This window comes from Lampris incognitus, chromosome 18 (genome assembly GCF_029633865.1).
Source record: "Lampris incognitus isolate fLamInc1 chromosome 18, fLamInc1.hap2, whole genome shotgun sequence".
NCBI lineage: Eukaryota > Metazoa > Chordata > Actinopteri > Lampriformes > Lampridae > Lampris > Lampris incognitus.
In genome coordinates this window covers 11,026,882-11,045,097 of record NC_079228.1, presented here as the reverse complement: position 1 = coordinate 11,045,097, position 18,216 = coordinate 11,026,882, and the positions used below count along the sequence as shown (strand labels likewise).

The 18,216-nt window shown below is 48.3% G+C and overlaps 1 protein-coding gene across 1 annotated transcript in view; it reads right to left on the bottom strand.

Moving 5' to 3' along the window:
• Window positions 1-18,216, bottom strand: part of col22a1 (collagen, type XXII, alpha 1) — a 63,606-nt gene that overhangs the window by 28,789 nt on the left and 16,601 nt on the right. The window contains exons 12-18 of the mRNA XM_056297959.1: window positions 16,980-17,033; window positions 16,833-16,886; window positions 16,333-16,368; window positions 15,703-15,732; window positions 15,332-15,385; window positions 15,072-15,125; window positions 10,084-10,137 (exon numbers count right to left, since the gene is read on the bottom strand). Coding sequence (XP_056153934.1) covers window positions 10,084-10,137; window positions 15,072-15,125; window positions 15,332-15,385; window positions 15,703-15,732; window positions 16,333-16,368; window positions 16,833-16,886; window positions 16,980-17,033 — 336 coding nt within the window. The remainder of the gene's footprint in view (window positions 1-10,083; window positions 10,138-15,071; window positions 15,126-15,331; window positions 15,386-15,702; window positions 15,733-16,332; window positions 16,369-16,832; window positions 16,887-16,979; window positions 17,034-18,216) is intronic.

The following is an 18,216-nucleotide window of genomic DNA, read 5'->3' as shown; positions in this document are numbered from 1 at the left end:
CCCCAGGTGCTACGTGGCTGACGCTCTGACGACTTTTGACTGGAGGGGTGACTATAAATATCCACAATTTTAACAGGCAGGAGGAAGGCTCGACCCTCCGGGCTCTCCCTTCCCCTTCTGATATGAACCGTCCGGCCTTCAATGTTTCACATCATCTAGTAATTTGTAATGGGCTCATACCGGGTGGGTAGTAAAGAGGGACCACCAATCACAGCTGCCTCTTTAGTGGTTGTTTGCTCCGCCTTTTTACAGCCCGGCCTTCAGCCTACAGCGCAGGGCAACTTCATGGTTGTTGTGGTTAGTAAAAGTTACGAATGTAGTACAACAAATATTTTGGAGAGAAATTCATAACGTTTTACTTTAAAACAATTCCCATCTGCTTCAGGTGTCTTTATAATAGCCCGCACCCAGCTCTGTGCTGGTCCTAACCAATGACATTTAAAATCTTAATTAACTTAACAAATACAAAAGAAAAGTTGTAAAAAGAACAATAACTTGTGTTTTTGTTGGAGAATTTTTAATGTCATCAGTGACGTAACATTAAGAAAACACTTAAAGACTATTAGACTACTAGAGCACTGAGAATGAATTCATGTTACGTGTGACAAAGCCAAATTGGAGACCTTATCTATGAAAGGTACAATGTTTTTATTCTTCAAGATAAGGGACCCGATGTATGCAACCTTTTTTTGGAGAAAGCCCGTAAGCCCCCCTCTAGCCATACCCAGACCCCCTATAGATCATACCCAGACCCCCTCTAGCTCATACCCAGGCCCCCTCTAGCTCATACACAGGCCTCATATAGATCATACCCAGACCCCCTCTAGCTCATACCCAGGCCCCCTCTAGCTCATACACAGGCCTCATATAGATCATACCCAGGCCCCCTCTAGATCATACCCAGACCCCCTATAGATCATACCCAGACCCCCTATAGATCATACTCAGACTCCCTCTAGCTCATACCCAGACCCCCTCTAGCTCATACCCAGGCCCCCTCTAGCTCATACACAGGCCTCATATAGATCATACCCAGGCCCCCTCTAGCTCATACCCAGGCCCCCTCTAGCTCATACACAGGCCTCATATAGATCATACCCAGACCCCCTATAGCTCATACCCAGGCCCCCTCTAGCTCATACCCAGACCCCCTCTAGATCATACCCAGACCCCCTATAGATCATACTCAGACTCCCTCTAGCTCATACCCAGACTCCCTCTAGCTCATACCCAGACCCCCTCTAGCTCATACCCAGACCTCATATAGACCATACCAGGGCCCCTCTAGATCATACCCAGACCCCCTATAGATCATACCCAGACCTATTGCCACTAAGCAAATTCCCCATGTAAAGTTGTGATATTAATCAGTGGGAGTCATACAAGCCAACCTTGATACCCCAGAAATTGGGAGATTTTTTCAGCTGGGGGGGAGGGGGGTCTGGTCTATTTGTGAATGGACATTGGGGGGTTTGGCCAGGGACGCTTTTGGACGTAGGGCACAACATGAGTCAGCTGTTCACCCAGAAACTGTAGAGACTTGTCAGATTTACAACAATCTGGCCAGGGTACCATCTAGAGAATGAACTTCATCAGATTATTGAAACACAGAAAACTATGACCGAAAAAAAACCCAAAACTTTTAGGGACACTGTATGTTTGTATGTCCAGACTATGGACTAGAAAATTAACTTGCATAATGACACAAACACACACTTAGCACAAAAGGTTCATAGGAAGTGATCATTTTGTCTCAGCAACCACTGCGTCTTTATAGCATGACCTGTATCGCTTCTTTCATTCTGTGAGAAATATCTTCTATGGAAAAATGGCAATTGGAAACTAATTTTACCTATTACATTTTACCAAAATCACACTGACATGATGAAACAGATCTTTTGATAGAAATGGAATGAAAGAAAAGATGCAAGGCGTGCTTTGAAAAACACAGCTGGGCTGAGCTACTGAGCTCCTGAGCTGACTCTACTCATCCCAAAAGCTCATGTTCATTTACTTGAAATTATTTCAGCGAGAGAGCGAGAACCATATGGGCTATGTTCAAACTGGCAGCTCCAGGCTGATGTTTGGCATGTTCAGATTTGAATCACGTTGCTTTCATCAAACCTGGACGGCAAAAAAACACACGGAAATCGATGTTTGCAAATGCATGCTCAACAATCCAGGTAGGAAAATCCCAGAAAGGTGAATTAGTGCATCTGGACACAACGTTTATGGAGAGAAACGTTTCATCGTCATCTAAGTGACCTCTTCAGTCTGAACTGACTGCAGGTATTCCCACCCTTATAAACAATACAGTGGCATAAGGACCGAAACCAATGATCATTTTGGTGGCACGAACTTACGTTTGCAGCGGCATCACCCAGTACCGTCCATGCAGTGTCTTTGTCCACGTCTAAGTTTGTGTCTTCGTTTGATGGCTGGGAGAGCTGGCGCTGAATCTGCTGGGACAGCTTGGTCTGCTGCATCCTGTGAGCCCAGGGACCATGGCCCTGCCCGGAGCTACACCCGAACAGGAAGCACCGAAGGCAGTCTGACAGGACATGGAAGCAGGGCAGGCTCAGCTAACTGCTAGCCCATGCACACCGGCAGTTCTGACAACTCCAAGGGCAGTCTGGTGGTGGCCTCACCTGCCATTGACTGTGGTGTTTTTAGTGTCATCGTGTGGAGTGTGGGGAGGTGTGTTGAAGATGTCTGGCTGGGAGAGCTGGCACTGGATCGGCTGAGGGAGCCTGGTCTACTGTGTCCTGCGGGCCCAAGGACCACGGCCCTGCCCAGAGCTGCGCCTGAAGAGGAAGCACCGAGGGCAGTCTGACAGGACGCAGAGGCGGGGCAGGCTAAGCTAACTGCTAGCCCATGCTGACAGGCAGTTCCTACAGTCATCCTGGCTGGCATTCGCTTTCTTGGACAGTGAATCTTTTTTTTCTTTTTTCTTTTTCTTTTGTGGATATGTTGGATATATGCATTTTGGTAGATGTGTAGTTATTTTTGTAGTTTGGATATATGTGTTCTTGTAATTTGGATACATGCTTTTGTCTTTGTGTTGCACTGCTGGGGGCTGGGCTACAGTTCCTGATTCCTGATTTTTATTGGTCGTTGCTTTCGGTCGTTACGCAACTGTATTGTTTGTAAGGGTGGGGATACCTGTAGTCAGGTGAGACTGAAGAGGTCCCTTAGATGAGTGACGAAACGCTTCTGTCAGTAAAAGTTGTGTCCAGATGAACTGATTCAACTTCCTGTAATGTTTGCAAATCAAATTGAGACAACGTTCATTGGTGGTTTGAAATTCGATACAAATCTCGTGATGTGTGTCTCTTTAGTCTGGGGGTTCAAACTGGATTCCAAACTGTTCTTTAATCGGATTATTGACTGCATGTAAACATACTGATCGCTTACGGTGTAATCCAGAAGGGTGGATGTTGAGCCTACAGCCTTCAAACCTGCCAAACTGTCCGGACCACAAATATCACCCACCTCTTCATATACGCCACTGGACCTTTCTCAATTACTCTTCATCATGTCAGTGCTCAGAGCTATTGTGGCCAACACAAATAGTTTTGAAAAAAAGAAACATGAGGGAAGGGAAAAGCCATGGGTCAACATAGTAGTTGATCCCATGGGCCTAAATGTGGGCCTTAATGGGCCAGGTAGGAGAAGAGGTCGTAAACTATCCCGAGTCATTTAGTATATGGGCCTAAATGAGCTCACTAACACTACTGACTAATGGAGAAAATCCTGGCTCTACACTCTCCCTTTACCGCCATCTGTCATGTCTTGTAGGAAATGTCTTACTATCTCCGACCACATGCATCTTATTGACACAAAGGTGGATGCTAACATGACAAAAGGAAGGGAACAGCGCCTACAACTGCCTATGTAAGAGCAGGCCTGTCTACCAGGCCTGATATACCACACTATGTACTATACTACACACTTCTACTATGTCTACCAGGACATAGTAGATGCGTGTAAAGCCCATTTTCATCCTGCTCAAAGTTTTTCAGTGGATGAGCAGATGGTTGCATCAAAAGCTCACAATGGCCTCAAAGGGTCTATAGAAAACAAGGGAAGAAAGTGGGATACAAGCCGTTTGTCCTGGCAGATTCTGCATGCCCCTATACACAAAACCTTTTCATCTATCAAGACCGTTCCCCCAACGGAGCAGAACATGGGTCTCGGGTACTGGGTATAAGCTTTATGTGGACAACCTTTACACAAGCCATTTGCTTGCTAGAGACAGGTCCACAGTGGTGACAGGCTTTAGCAAGGTTATATGCCATCCATCGTTCCATTATCCAAGCCGCTTATCCGAATTCAGGTGGCGAGATGCTGGAGCCTATCCCAGCAGTCATTGGGCGGCAGGCGATGAGACACCTTGACCAGGCCGCCAGGCCATCTCAGGGCCGACATATTCACACCTAGGGACAATTTAGTACGGCCAATTCACCTGACCTACATGTCTTTGGACTGTGGTAAGAAACCGGAGCACCCGTAGGAAACCCACACATGCACGGGGAGAACATACAAACTCCACATAGAGGATGACCTTGAACGACGCCCAAGGCTGGACAATCCAGGGGCTCGAACCCAGGACCTTCTTGCTGTGAGGCGACCATGCTAACCACTGCGCCGCCCGAAGGTATACGCATTTTTCTTATTCTATTTGTTTATTTACTAAATAGTATTTCTTAGGGCAGGGAAATTTTCTCTTTGTCAAACTGTGTTGACTAACTGACCTCGTTCTTGGCCTCCAGGAAAGTGAGCGCAGCAGACCTCTCAGATGCCCTGATTGGACACAACAGGGTCCACCAAACCAAAAAAGTGGTACAGAACTTTCATCCCACCATTTTCTGGGGTTGGCAGTGGTGAATGCTTTCATCCTCCACCAGCAGTTCACCAAGGCCAAAAATGAGAGGCCGTCATCATTCAGAGGGATTCTAATGTTGGATCTCGCTAACAAAGAGACACCATTAATACCCCTGGACCATCTCCACTAATGTGTTGTGGTCTGTGGTGCTTCCCACTGACCACAACACATCTCAACTAAAAGCTATTCTGGGAAATGCCATCAAAAATACCAATCGTCTACAGCGGCTGTGATGTGCCGCCGTGCTTTGTGCCTAGCAGGGAATGTTTCAATCCTGGCATGATCAGAGAACACTGCGGTTTTAACCAAAATCCATTTTCACCTATGAATAACTTTGTAATTATTGTGACTAAAAGCCGTTTTGGCACATTTTTTCCCCCAGAGTGTTTTTTTTTCTTCCCTTTTATCTCATTTGGTCAGTAAATGTAACACACTAAGATTCTGAGGCATTTCTGCAGGTGCATGTTTATTTGTACTGTATGCTAAGATGCTTGTTTCAAAAGGAATGGGAAACAGTCGAAGTAGTACTGGCAGTAAAAAAAAGTAGTTTGAATAATAATGGATGCCATCAGGCCCATTTGCCGGTTTTGGAGATGTTTTGATGTAGTCTGAAAGGTCCGGAAGCACTCCGAAATATAAAACGCCAAGTGGACGTTTTTCTGTTTTATGAGGATTTGACGAAAGGTACAATAATATGTTGTCTTGCGCACCATAAAATGCTCAAAATGTAATCTGGCACAAAGTCTCCATATGGACATTTTAGAAGCCCCCTGTATGCATATCTATAGTAAATAAATGCAAAAAGCTACTATTCTGATGTTAAATCATCAAATTTGAACCAGCTACTGGTAAGACGTGTGACAATAGCGCCACTGAGACGCCAGAGACGTCGCCCTAAGACGTTATTTTCACTCTGGTGATGATTTCTAGGGTGTTCTAGGGAATTCACATTTGCAGCGGCCTCACCCAGTACCGGTGTGGGAAGATGGCGGCGCGAACTTATGTTTGCGGCGGCCTCACCCAGTACCGTCCATGCAGCATCTTTGTCCATGTCTGCATCTAAGTTTGTGTCTTTGTTTGATGGCAGGGAGAGCTGGCACTGGATTGGCTGGGAGAGCTTGGTCTGCTGCATCCTGTGGGCCCAGAGACCACGGCCCTGCCTGGAGCTGTGCCCAGAGAGGAAATGCTGAGGGTGGTCTGACAGGATGTGGAAGAGGGGCAGGCTAAGCTAACTGCTAGCCCATGCAGACCGGCAGTTCTGATAACACAGAGGGCGGTCTGGCAGCGGCCTTGCCTAGCGTTGACTGTGTTTTTGGTATCATCGTGTGGAGTGCGGGGAGGTGGGTCGAAGGTGTCTGGCTGGGAGAGCTAGCATTGGATCGGCTGGGAGAGCCTGGTCTGCTGCGTCCGGTGGGCCCAAGGACCACAGCCCCTGCCTGGAGCTGCGCCCAAGGAGGAAACACCGAGGGCGGTCTGACAGGACATGGAAGCGGGGCAGGCTAAGCTAACTGCTAGCCTGTGCAGAGTGACAGTCATCCTGGCGTTCGCGCTCTTGGACAGTGAATTTTTTTTTTTTGGTGATATGTTGGAAATATGTGGTTTCGTAGTTTGGATATGTGTGTTCTTGTAGTTTGGATGTGTTTTTTCCCCTTTGTGTTGCACTGCTGTGGGCTGGGGGAAATGATATTTCGTTTCATTTCATATAAATGTTCCAGATACCTCCTGATTCCTGATTTCTGAAGGATAAAATTCAATTTACACTGTTTTGAGCTTCTGCAACTCCACTTCAGCAACACTCGGATTATATCTGACACTTAAACTAAAGAGGGGTACCTCTCTGTAGAGACCATGATTATACAAGCTATGTTGTGTGTAATGTGCATTTGTTCACATGTGTTCGAAAGCTACAGCCATTTTAGTTGGGCTACATCATTTTCGGCCTGGGGCTTAGAAATCAAGGCGCATTCATAATAATGTAAAACCAACAGAAACACAACATGTGAGAATATTATGAATCTGAAGTACATGATTTATCGTCACGAAGCACGTTAACTGAAAAATAACAAAGATACCATCAGCTTTGCAAGACCTCGAACGATCACGCCTTTCATGAGAGTTTCAAAACATGAGGCGGATGAAGAACGTTTAAAACCAATGGTGCTTTGCTACATTCCCAGCTGCTTAGGGCACAAAACCAGCAAAATCAGTCTAATGGGACAAGGAGAACGCGACAACACGTGTCCAACACAGACAAGCTGCAGCAGCATGGCTGCAGACCATCTGCTGAACCTCAACCTGCAGCTGTGTGCAGGACTGCAGACAGACTGCAGAAGTCACGTTACACGTCTCTGAAACAACCCGTAAGCTTCGCGACACGAGCGTTCATGTCTCAGCTGCCCGGTGTAAACCTGGCTCGTGTCCATGCCCAACACTCAAAGACCCCCAAGCAGTGTAGAAATGACAGGGTCAGTATTAGGTCTTGACAGACGTGGACCGTGTACAGCAGCAAGAGTAAGCTACGGGACACCTCTCCTCTGTGGTCCCTGGTTCACAGAGGAGAGGAAACACCATGATGTGTCGTGGTGGGGATGGGCAAAAATTCAGTATCATCGGGCATCCAGATGGTGTGGCGGTCTTTTCCATTGCCTACCAACATGGGGATCACCAGTTCGAATCCCCATGTTACCTCCGGCTTGGTCAGGCGTCTCTACAGACACAATTGGCCTTGTCTGTGGATGGGAAGCCGGATGTGGGTATGTGTCCTGCTTGCTGCACTAGTGCCTGCCCTGGTTGATCGGGGGAGGGAGGGGCGCCTGCTCGGAGGAGTAGCATGATCCTCCCATGTGCTAGGTCCCCCTGGTGAAGCTCCTCACTGTCAGGTGAAAAGAAGCAGCTGGCGACTCCACATGTATCAGAGGAGGCGTGTGGTAGACCCGGATCGGCAGAGGGGGTGGAGCAGCGACGGAAGAGTGGTGTAATATTACGGTTGGGGAGAAAAAGGGGGGGGGAATACACCCCCCCCAAAAAAATGCAATATCATCGTCATCATCTTTCAATGGTATAGTGTCAGCATGACATTTCAATGCTGTCATTCCGCGATTGATACGTCTACCGTTTAAATTAATGATCATGAGAATCTATAACCCAAGATTTCTCACAAAATGAGGGTTGATATATTTGAGGGAGTAATAATTAAAAACTAGTTTTGGTTTGATGTCATATTTTACATTACCTAACAATTCACTGTCATGAACGTTGAACTGGCATTTTTGTATTTGTAGGTAGATTTTATGAAATATATATATATTGCTATTGTTTAAAATTCCTCATGACTCTCATGATATTATTAGTTTTCTTGTTTTCCACAATATTAGAGAGACATTGAAAAGAAACAACCCTGTAGGTGCTGTGGGTCATATCGAACAGGAGACAGGCTGTAAAAATTAAAAGCTAAGATGTATATGTTCATTTTCTAGGGTTTTTTTTTGGGGGGGCAATTTTCCCCCCTTTATCTCCCCAATTGTATCCGGCCAATTACCCCACTCTTCCGAGCCGTCCCGGTCTCTGCTCCACCCCCTCTGCTGATCCGGGGAGGCCTGCAGACTACCACATGCCTCCTCCCATACATGTGGAGTCGCCAGCCTCTTCTTTTCACCTGACAGTGAGGAGTTTCCCCAGGAGGACGTAGCGCGTAGGATCACGCTATTCCCCCCCAGTTCCCCCTCCCCCTGAAAAGGCGGCTCGACTGACCAGAGGAGGCGCTAGTGCAGCGACCAGGACACATACCCACATCCGGCTTCCCACCCGCAGACACGGCCAATTGTGCCTGTAGGGATGCCCGACCAAGCCGGAGGTAACGTGGGGATTCGACCCGGCGAGCTCCGTGTTGATACGCAACAGAATAGACCTCCGCGCCACCCAGACGCCCCAGCTGATGTGTTGTAGTTTCTGTAAAGCTGCTGTGTGACGAGGTTGTGACACAGTATGATGCATTAGACACTAGCATCTCTGGCATTTATGCCTACGTTTTTGCAGAATCAGTTTGCAATCTAATGTCTAATATCCCTGAAATTCAACAGAGTGTGTTGGACAATTTAATAGACCTTCTTTTCCCCAATATGCTTGTCACATGACAGTCAATAGCAACCCCCAAGTACTCAAATGTGGTACGACCTCCCATCATGGGACACTTCATTATCATACAAGCACTGTAATGTATTTAATGCCCAGCAAGGCACAAAGACCCCACCCAGCCACCCTCTAATCAAGGTTTGATCCATCTCATACAGAAGTCAGTTTCCTGTTTAAAGTCACTGATGTGCTCCACATCCATCGTGGTAGAACATCTGGTCCCAGCTTCTCACAGGTCCACCTACCCAGACGGTTTGGCTGGCTAATGCCACAGGGTCACCGCGACACTCCTACTTTCAACATCACCCTCTTTTTACTTACATTTCCTCACAATATGAGTTTTGTTGTGACGTTCTGTGAGGACGGTGGGCTGAACATCCCACTTCACTCGGTTCAGGTATGATAACACCATCAGGGCACTTCTTAATTCTAAGAAGCGCTTTGGAAAACTGATGGTCAAATCCAGGAGGTCCTACACACCTCCATCCATCCATTATCCAAACTGCTTATCCTGCTCTCAGGGTTGCAGGGATGCCGGAGTCTATCCCAGCAGTCATTGGGCGGCAGGCGGGGAGACAGCCTGGACCGGCCGCCAGGCCATCACAGGGCCGACACACACATCCACACCTAGGGACAGTTTAGTACAGCCGATTCACCTGACCTACATGTCTTTGGACAGCGGGAGGAAACCCATGCAGACACGGGGAGACCATGCAAGCTCCACACAGAGGATGACCCGGGACGACCCCCAAGGATGGACAACCCCGGGGCTCGAACCCAGGACCTTCTTGTTTTGAGGCGACCGCGCTAACCACTAAGTCACCACGCCGCTCGTCCTGGACACTTCATATGGGTCACCTTGGATAGTGAGGCAGTCTTGTCTGTGTGAACTACAACCAACAATTTACAGGAAACCTTTTTAAAATGGATAATTAATTAGAATATTTCTGTGAAAATACTATAAAAGCGAGCATGTTCATGAACCACTGCTTTCCAAGAGGTTTTACTTGTGTGATTGTTGTGCATGTAAACTGTCTGATACTTTATAAAATTAAAATTGTCCTTACGGGTGGTCCAGGAAGGCCGTCCACGCCAGGTAGTCCGCTTTCACCTTTCTTTCCCTGCAAGATCAGAACATTTAAATCAGTTACTTTGTGTTTTTGTGCCTCTCAATTTCACAAGTGACCATACAGCTCACTCCCCTCTTATTCCCCTTTACTTTTCTTGTCTCTGCTGGTAACACGCTGCCCTTTGCAACACTTCGAGGCTGTTCACATTTCATCTCAGCCCTTATCCGTCATACCGGGCTAAAGGTGAGCAGACACACTGAAGCGGTGACACGTATGACTGGCAAAAGATTGCTGCACAGAAGATGAGACTGGCCCACTTTGTGCTTACTCAGCCATACTGCCAAGTACCATCAGCAACCAACACCATCCTGTAATCACAGCATCCACATAAACTGCGTACACACAGACACACACAAACACAGCTACAGCTAGTTACAGGCATAGCATCTACTGGGTTTCAGCAACCTAAAACAAGACAAACTACATCGCCCTCAGTCAGATTTCACCACCCGGCAGCCCCTGGCCTTATCCCTGGGATGACCTCACTGGGCTGTAAAAATGGTGTACTAAGATCTCCAGAGAAATTAAAAACATAATATGACATAAAAGGAAAACCAAGTAACTGCAGCGGATCTGCATTTGTTTTATCTTAACGGGGTGTCGATGTTCATTTTCCGAGCCGCTCGTCCTAATTAGGGTGGTGGAGCCGATCCCAGCGCTCTTTGGGTGGAAGGCGGGGAAACACCCTGGACAGGTCACCAGTCCATCGCAGGGCGGACACATTCACACACTGGGGTGATCGAGCGTCTCCGATTCACCGGCTTACATGTTTTTGGGCTGTGGGAGGAAACCCACGCAGACATGGGGAGAAAATGCAAACTCCACAACAGAAAAGACCCTGGCCAGCCGGCTGGGAATTGAATCCAGGACCTTCTTGCTGCGAGGCGACGGCGCAAACACCTGTGCCACCATGGAGAATGTCAATGTTCACCTTATGCAAAATGTCTTGATGCATGTTAATGCTTACGGCAATTTGCATATGAAACCGATCATTGGTTTCAGTCATTATGTATTGTTGACACTGAAGAGGTCACTTAGGGCCCAAACAACTAGCGGCGACGAAGGCCGACTGTTGCGTTGCCTCACGTCGCCTGCCGTCTGGGCCAAAAAGTAGCACTTGAACACACCGCGAAGACTACGGCCGACGGCCAATTAGCATGCACGTTCTGCACTGATTCGCTAAGCTGACCAGCCAATCAGAGTGCTCGCTCTCGCCGGCGAGCTCCACTGATTCAACATCTTGAATCAGCTGAAAAGCTGCCGACAGGGGTCCGACTAGTGAAGACGGTGCAGGACACACCCAAAAAACTAGGGTCACAGACACTCACCGATGGCCCGACATTGGCCGACCATCGGCCTGGTGTCAGGGTTCTTAGTAGAATGGGTGATGAAATGTTTCTCTCTCAGTAAACACTGTACTCAGATGAACTGATTCAACTTTCTGGGCATCTTATTCAAAACTTAGTCCTCTGATCTCCAAGAGAGGTAATCATGACTGCTGAGGACAAACTATGTCGTGGGATAAGAGCAGAATCTCCTGGTCTGCTGTGGTAAGCCAAGATGTGAGACCGCAGTTGGGGCCATCACCGGATTTGCTAATTGCTTGGAAGAACACAATGTGGAGATCTGCTCTATTTCAGATACAGACTACTGTATCCAGGAGGCAGAGGAGAGCCACAGCAAAATGAGAAGCAAGAGCAGTTTCTTACGTACTGCAGGAGATAAGGTAGAATTCAACTAGTTCTCACTTAAGACAACTGTAACATCCATCCATTCTCCAAACCTCTTATCCCAATTGGAGTCGTGGGAAGCTGGACCCTATCCCAGCAGTCACTGGGCAGCAGGCGGTGAAACACCCTGGACAGGCCGCCAGTCCATCACAGAGCCGACACATTCTCACCGAGGGACAATTTAGTACGGCCGATTCACCTGACTACATGTCTTTGGACTGTGGGAGGAAACCGGATCACCCGGAGGAAACCCACACAGACACGGAGAGAACATGCAAACTCCCCACAGAGGACGACCCGGGATTAGATGCTTAAATTTGATTTGATTTGATTTTGATTTGATTTATTATTATTTTTTCATTTATTTTATTTTATTTTTTTAACAATTTTAACAAACATCAAAATTCTACACTATATAGCTGGATAAGCAACTATTTGTGAAAAATGTTATATCCCTACTACAACTATGAGTAATTCAAATGGTCAGAGAAAATCAAGCGTCTGTGTTTGACGCTGCACCTGTTTTCAGGATCTCGAAATCTCACCTGTGCTCCCCTGATTGGTTGAGGCTTTACCCCTTCTGATGTCCCTCTACCAATCAGGGGAGCTCTCTGTGATGGGTCAGTCCTTCTTCCTGTCAATCATTAGCATACACAGCCCTTCTGTGGGGTTTTTTTGTGTCACTATGGATTTTGCTGAGGTGGATAGACTAAATAACTCATCTCATCTCATCATCAGCCGCTTCTTCGGGGTCGGGTCGCGGTGGCAGCAAGCTAAGTAGGGCACTCCAGATGTCCCTCCCCCCAGAAATGCCCTCCAGCTCCTCCTGGGGGATCCCAAGGTATTCCCAGGCCAGATTGGACATGTAGTCCCTCCAGCGAGTTCTGGGTCTACCCCAGAGTCTCCTCTCAGTTGGCTGTGCCCGGTAAACCTCCAAAGGAAGGCGCCCAGGAAGCATCATAATCAGATGCCCGAACCACCTCAACTGGCTCCTTTCAATGTGAAGGAGCAGCAGCTCTACTCCAAGCTCCCTCCGGATGTCCGAGCTCCTCACCCTATCTCTAAGGCTGAGCCCAGACACCCTACGGAGGAAACTCATTTCAGCTGCTTGTATCCACGATCTCACCCTTTCAGTCACAACCCAAAGCTCATGACCATAGGTGAGGGTTGGAACGAAGATTGACAGGTACTTTGAGAGCTTTGCCTTCCAGCTCAGCCCCCTCTTCACCACAACGGTCTGGTACAACGTCCGCATTAGTGCTAATGCTGCACCAATCTGCCTGTCAATCTCCCACTCCAGCCTACCCTCACTCGTGAACAAGACCCCAAGATACTTGAACTCCTTCACTTGAGGCCAACCATGGCCTCAGGCTTGGAGGTGCTGACTCTCATCCTGGCCATTTCACACTCAGCTGCAAACCGCCCCAGTGCACACTAGAGGTCACGTTCTGATGAAGCCAACAAAACCACATCGTTTGCGAAGAGCAGAGATGCAATTCTGAGGTTCCCAAAACGGACACACTCCTCGCCTTGGCTGCGCCTTGAGATCCTGTCCACAAATATCACAAACAGAATTGGAGACAAGGGACAACCTTGGCAGAGTCTGACACCCACCGAAAACATGTCTGACTTCTTGGCACAAATGTAACATAAACATAAAAATTCTATAATATATAGCTGGGTAGGCAACTATTTGTTAAAAAATGTATATCCCTCTTACAACTATGAGTAATTCAGTTGGTCTGAGAGAAAATCAAGCATCTGTTTTTGACTCAGCATCTGTTTTCAGGATCTCAAAATCTCACCTGTGCTCCCCTTATTGGTTGAGGCTTTACCCCTTCTGGTGTCCCTCTACCAATCAGGGGAGCTGTCTGGGACGGGGCGGGCCTACGTCCTGTCAATCATTAGTGTACACAGCCCTTCTGTTGGCTTTCTTGATGTCACTATGGATTTTGCCGAGGTGGATAGACTAGATAACGTTTATCTTAATAAATACTTCAGCGTTCAGTAAAGGAGTGCTTCACAAGTCACACAATAGGCTGGTACACTGAACAAATGAACATCCATAAATACTTCTGAAATTAGTTCACTTCTCCTACCCCAGTTTTAAGCCTGGACATTCCCTTTAAACCAGCTAAAGTGAATTCAACAATGTGTTAGTGAAGGAAATAACAGGAAGTTCATGAATGATGTACTTTTAGCACTGTGTCCTAACAGGACGCAGTGTCCGACTATCGCGTCACATCGGACGCTCTCCATCCGCACTGAAACCGGCACGTGAACAAATCACGGCCCAATCAGCTGAGCGCTCGAGATCAGACTGGAGACGTTCCTCGTCCGTGACGCAGCGCTTTACAGCATGAGACAGGAAGTAAATAGAAACAGGAAGTCCGACAAAAGTTCAGCTCAAAATGGCGGCTGTGTCAACACGTCCCAACAGAAAATGAAGCGGTCAAACTGGTTCTGTCGCTGACGCGCGCGTCGCATTCAGGCAGGACACAGTGTCACTCACAACTTCCTCCATGTATATGTGCTGCGCTAGCTAATTAAACTTAGTTAAATTCCCTGGAGTCCACATTAGCGAGAACCTCTCCTGGGCATCAAACACCCAGGCCCTTGTGAAAAAGGCCCAACAACGCCTGCATTTCCTGAGGAGGCTGAGAAGCGCCTGTCCATCCCCCAAAATTCTCCCCAACTTCTACCACTGCACCATAGAGAGCATCCTGACCATCTGCATCTCAGTGTGGCATGGTACTTCAACCTCAGTAGACTCTGCAGCGGGTCGTCAAGGCGACCCAGCACACCACCGGTACCCAGCTCCCAGCCATAACAGACATTTATCACAAACGCTGCCTTCGAAGGGGTCTGAGCATCAGCAGAGAGCCCACCCACCCCAACCATGGACTGTTCTCCCCCCTGGGCTCTGGGAGGCGCTACAGGAGCCTCAGAGCCCGCACTACCAGGCTCAAAAACAGCTTCTTTCCCCAAGCTGTTGCCCACCTGCCCCTGGTTACCCACTGGATGTCTGTAGATATGTTTATACTCGTGCTCTTTTTTCACTTTATCTTCAGCTTTCAGTTTTTCCTCTGTATATATCTGGCAAGCCGCATCCCTCGCTACGTTTTTACACGTGCCCGCACATTGTTTGTAATGCCAATACATTTAATTGAATTAATCAATCTAAACATGACGCACCCTTTGGCCAAACTCTCCGGACTCCCCGGGTAAACCCTGCATACCAGGTGGTCCCTGTTGAAGAAAAGAAGTGTAAAATGAACCACAGCCTTTATACGTTATGTTATTGTACAACACGGCTAGTCTTTTTAAACGAAGATACGGCTCACGGTGCAACCACGTGCATCTGAGCAGGTGCGTTTTCTACACAACAAAGTATCCTCTTCTCCAGACGACAAATGGTAAATTCTTGGAAGAAAGCATTAAATCCTGATACTTACAGGTGGTCCTGGGGGGCCGTCAGCCCCCGGAGGCCCGGCGGGTCCAGCCGTTCCCTGAAAGAGGTCGAATACAGACGTATCATACATAGCACTGGGGGTAACTACTGTTAATATTTTAATCATCCCATAGTAAGGGATTACACATTTTTGTAATCTACATATTTTGATATATTATATGCAACATCATGATGACGACGTTGCTCACATAAAAGTAACCTCTGTAAAAAGGAGAAGAGATAAACTCAGATGAACTTCTGTTTAATTGACTCTCAACAACAACAGCTTAGTTTGCATAGCGCCTTTCAAGGAACCCAAGGACGCTTTACACTAGATAAGAACACAACACAACACAACAAAACCGTCTCACTCACTCTCTCGCCCTTCAGGCCGTCCCTTTGCATCTACAGTTAAAAAGAGGAGTAAATATGTGATCAGACAAAATGAGACACATTACGTATGTTTAATTTCATTATGAAATAGATTTGGATGAATTTAATTCTCTTTATTTCTATTAAAAAAAATTGGGGGGGGGGGTTCCCCCTTTTTCTCCCCAATTGTATCCAGCCAATTACCCCACTCTTCTGAGCCGTCCCGGTTGCCGCTCCAAGCCCCCCCCTGCTGATCCGGGGAGGGCTGCAGACCACCACACGCCTCCTCCGATACATGCGGAGTCGCCGGCCGCTTCTTTTCACCCGACAGCGAGGAGTTTCACCGGGGGGGACGTAGCGCGTGGGAGGATCACGCTATCCCCCCCCCAGTTCCCCTTCCTCCCCCGACCGACCAGAGGAGGCGCTAGTGCAATGACCAGGACACACACCCACATCCGGCTTCCCAACCGCAGACGTGTCTGCAGAGACGCCCGACCAAGCCGGAGGGTAACACGGGGATTCGAACCGGCGACCCCCGTGTTGGGAGGCAACGGGGATCGCCACCCGGACCCCCCAATTCTCTTTATCTAGACGGGCGAATTAACAATCTAACATTTGCTTTTTAGCACTCACCACATCACCAGGTAATCCAGCAGGGCCCCTCTCCCCCTGTCAGACAAGTTGGCAGCAAACAGCAAGAAATTAAAAAACAACACAACACTTTAGTGGAGTCACATCACCTGATAAGAGCGGTTTTGCTTGGGTGTATTTTGTGTACTGAAAGTGATGTGTATCTTTATCCACCATGATTGTAGGTGCTCACTACTTACTTTGTGTGCGCGTGTGCGCGTGTGCCTGCATGCGTCAATAAAACAATCAGTGAAGTCAGTAATTATAGGCAAACAAATGAACTCAGCCATATTTTTTTGTCAGACAAATGAGCGAGGGCGGCGTTAATTGGTAGACAGAAGAATGTCTGGAAGGGCAAGAAAGAAGCCCGGGGGACTGACGGTGAGTCTCCGCAGTGATTTATACCGCTGCACTTTCATAATATCATCCCCCACTGCGGCTCCTCCTCCTGCAGTCGTTTCCAAACGCAGGGTGTGTGTTTTATGCAGGGGGGAGTTACATACCTTGTCTCCCTTAACTCCGCCAGCCCCGGGGGCGCCAACCAGCCCTCTCAAACCCTGATCAATACCAGACAACATCCCCCCGTCAACAAAGTGCAGGGAACAACAGTTTGTTAATATGTGTGGTCTATCTGGATATTTAAAACTCACATCTTTCCCAGGAAAACCGGGTTTTCCAGGCAGCCCATCCGATCCTGGCTCTCCCTGGAAATAAGGTGACAAGAAACCCAAACACAGTTCAGTGAGAAGAAAGCAAAGGAGTTGTGGTCGGGAACTGAAGGTGAAATAACGGGAATTTTGCGTCACGGTACACTGTGTCCATTTTTTAGGGGGAGGTGGGGTGGGGGGGTCCCCCTTTTTCCGAGCCGTCCCGGTCGCTGCTCCACCCCCCCTCTGCCGATCCGGGGAGGGCTGCAGACCACCACATGACTCCTCCCCCTACATGCGGAGTCGCCAGCCGCTTCTTTTCACCTGACGGTGAGGAGTTTCGCCAGGACGACGTAGCGCGTGGGAGGATCCCGCTATTTCCCCCCAGTTCCCTCCGCCCAAACAGACACCCCCACCGACCAGCGACCAGGACACACACCCATCATCCGGCTTCCCACCCGCAGACACAGCCAACTGTGTCGGTAGGGACGCCCAACCAAGCCGGAGGTAACATGGGGATTCGAACCAGCGATCCCCCCTGTTGGCAGGCAACGGAATAGACCGCTACACTACCCCAGAAGCCCACGGTGTCCATGTTGACAGGACAGCGGCCATCTTGGTAGCATATAATGCTTCCTGTGTGGCACATTCCAGTCTACTGCCTCTGACTTTTAATCCAGCCAACATGTCCCTGACCCCAGACCCACCCCCCCCCCACCACCACCACCACCACCACCACCAAGCCTTCCCTCTGTCACCTTATCTGAGACAAGTGCTTTCTCAGGCCTCAAGTACAGGAAATCACTGACGACTTGCTGACAGACCAACCGACTGCAAGTCAACTATAACACGAATGGCTTAACTCCACGAGAGCACCGCCATCAGTGTGTCTGAATGGGGGGTTCAGTGTTTTATGGAGACCGTCCTCGGGATCTGCTGCACCGCTTCGCGGAGGGCCGACGGCATGTGGCAAACAAATCCATGTTACTCTTCACCGTTTTTTATGGCTTTGAACGTTGCGCCAACGGCCTGCGAAGTTCATTTGCAGACATTCCAACATTTCCCCCGCGACAGACGTTGAGTCGCTCATGTTTTGCGTTGTGTTGTGTTGGGCTTTTTGCCTCGGTGGCCTGCGAATTACTCAGAAGTTGCACGAAAATTGCGGAGCAAAGGACCATCTCGACATATAAGGCACAACCGATCGAATATTGCCTCGGTCCGAGTCCAGCATCGGCGATTT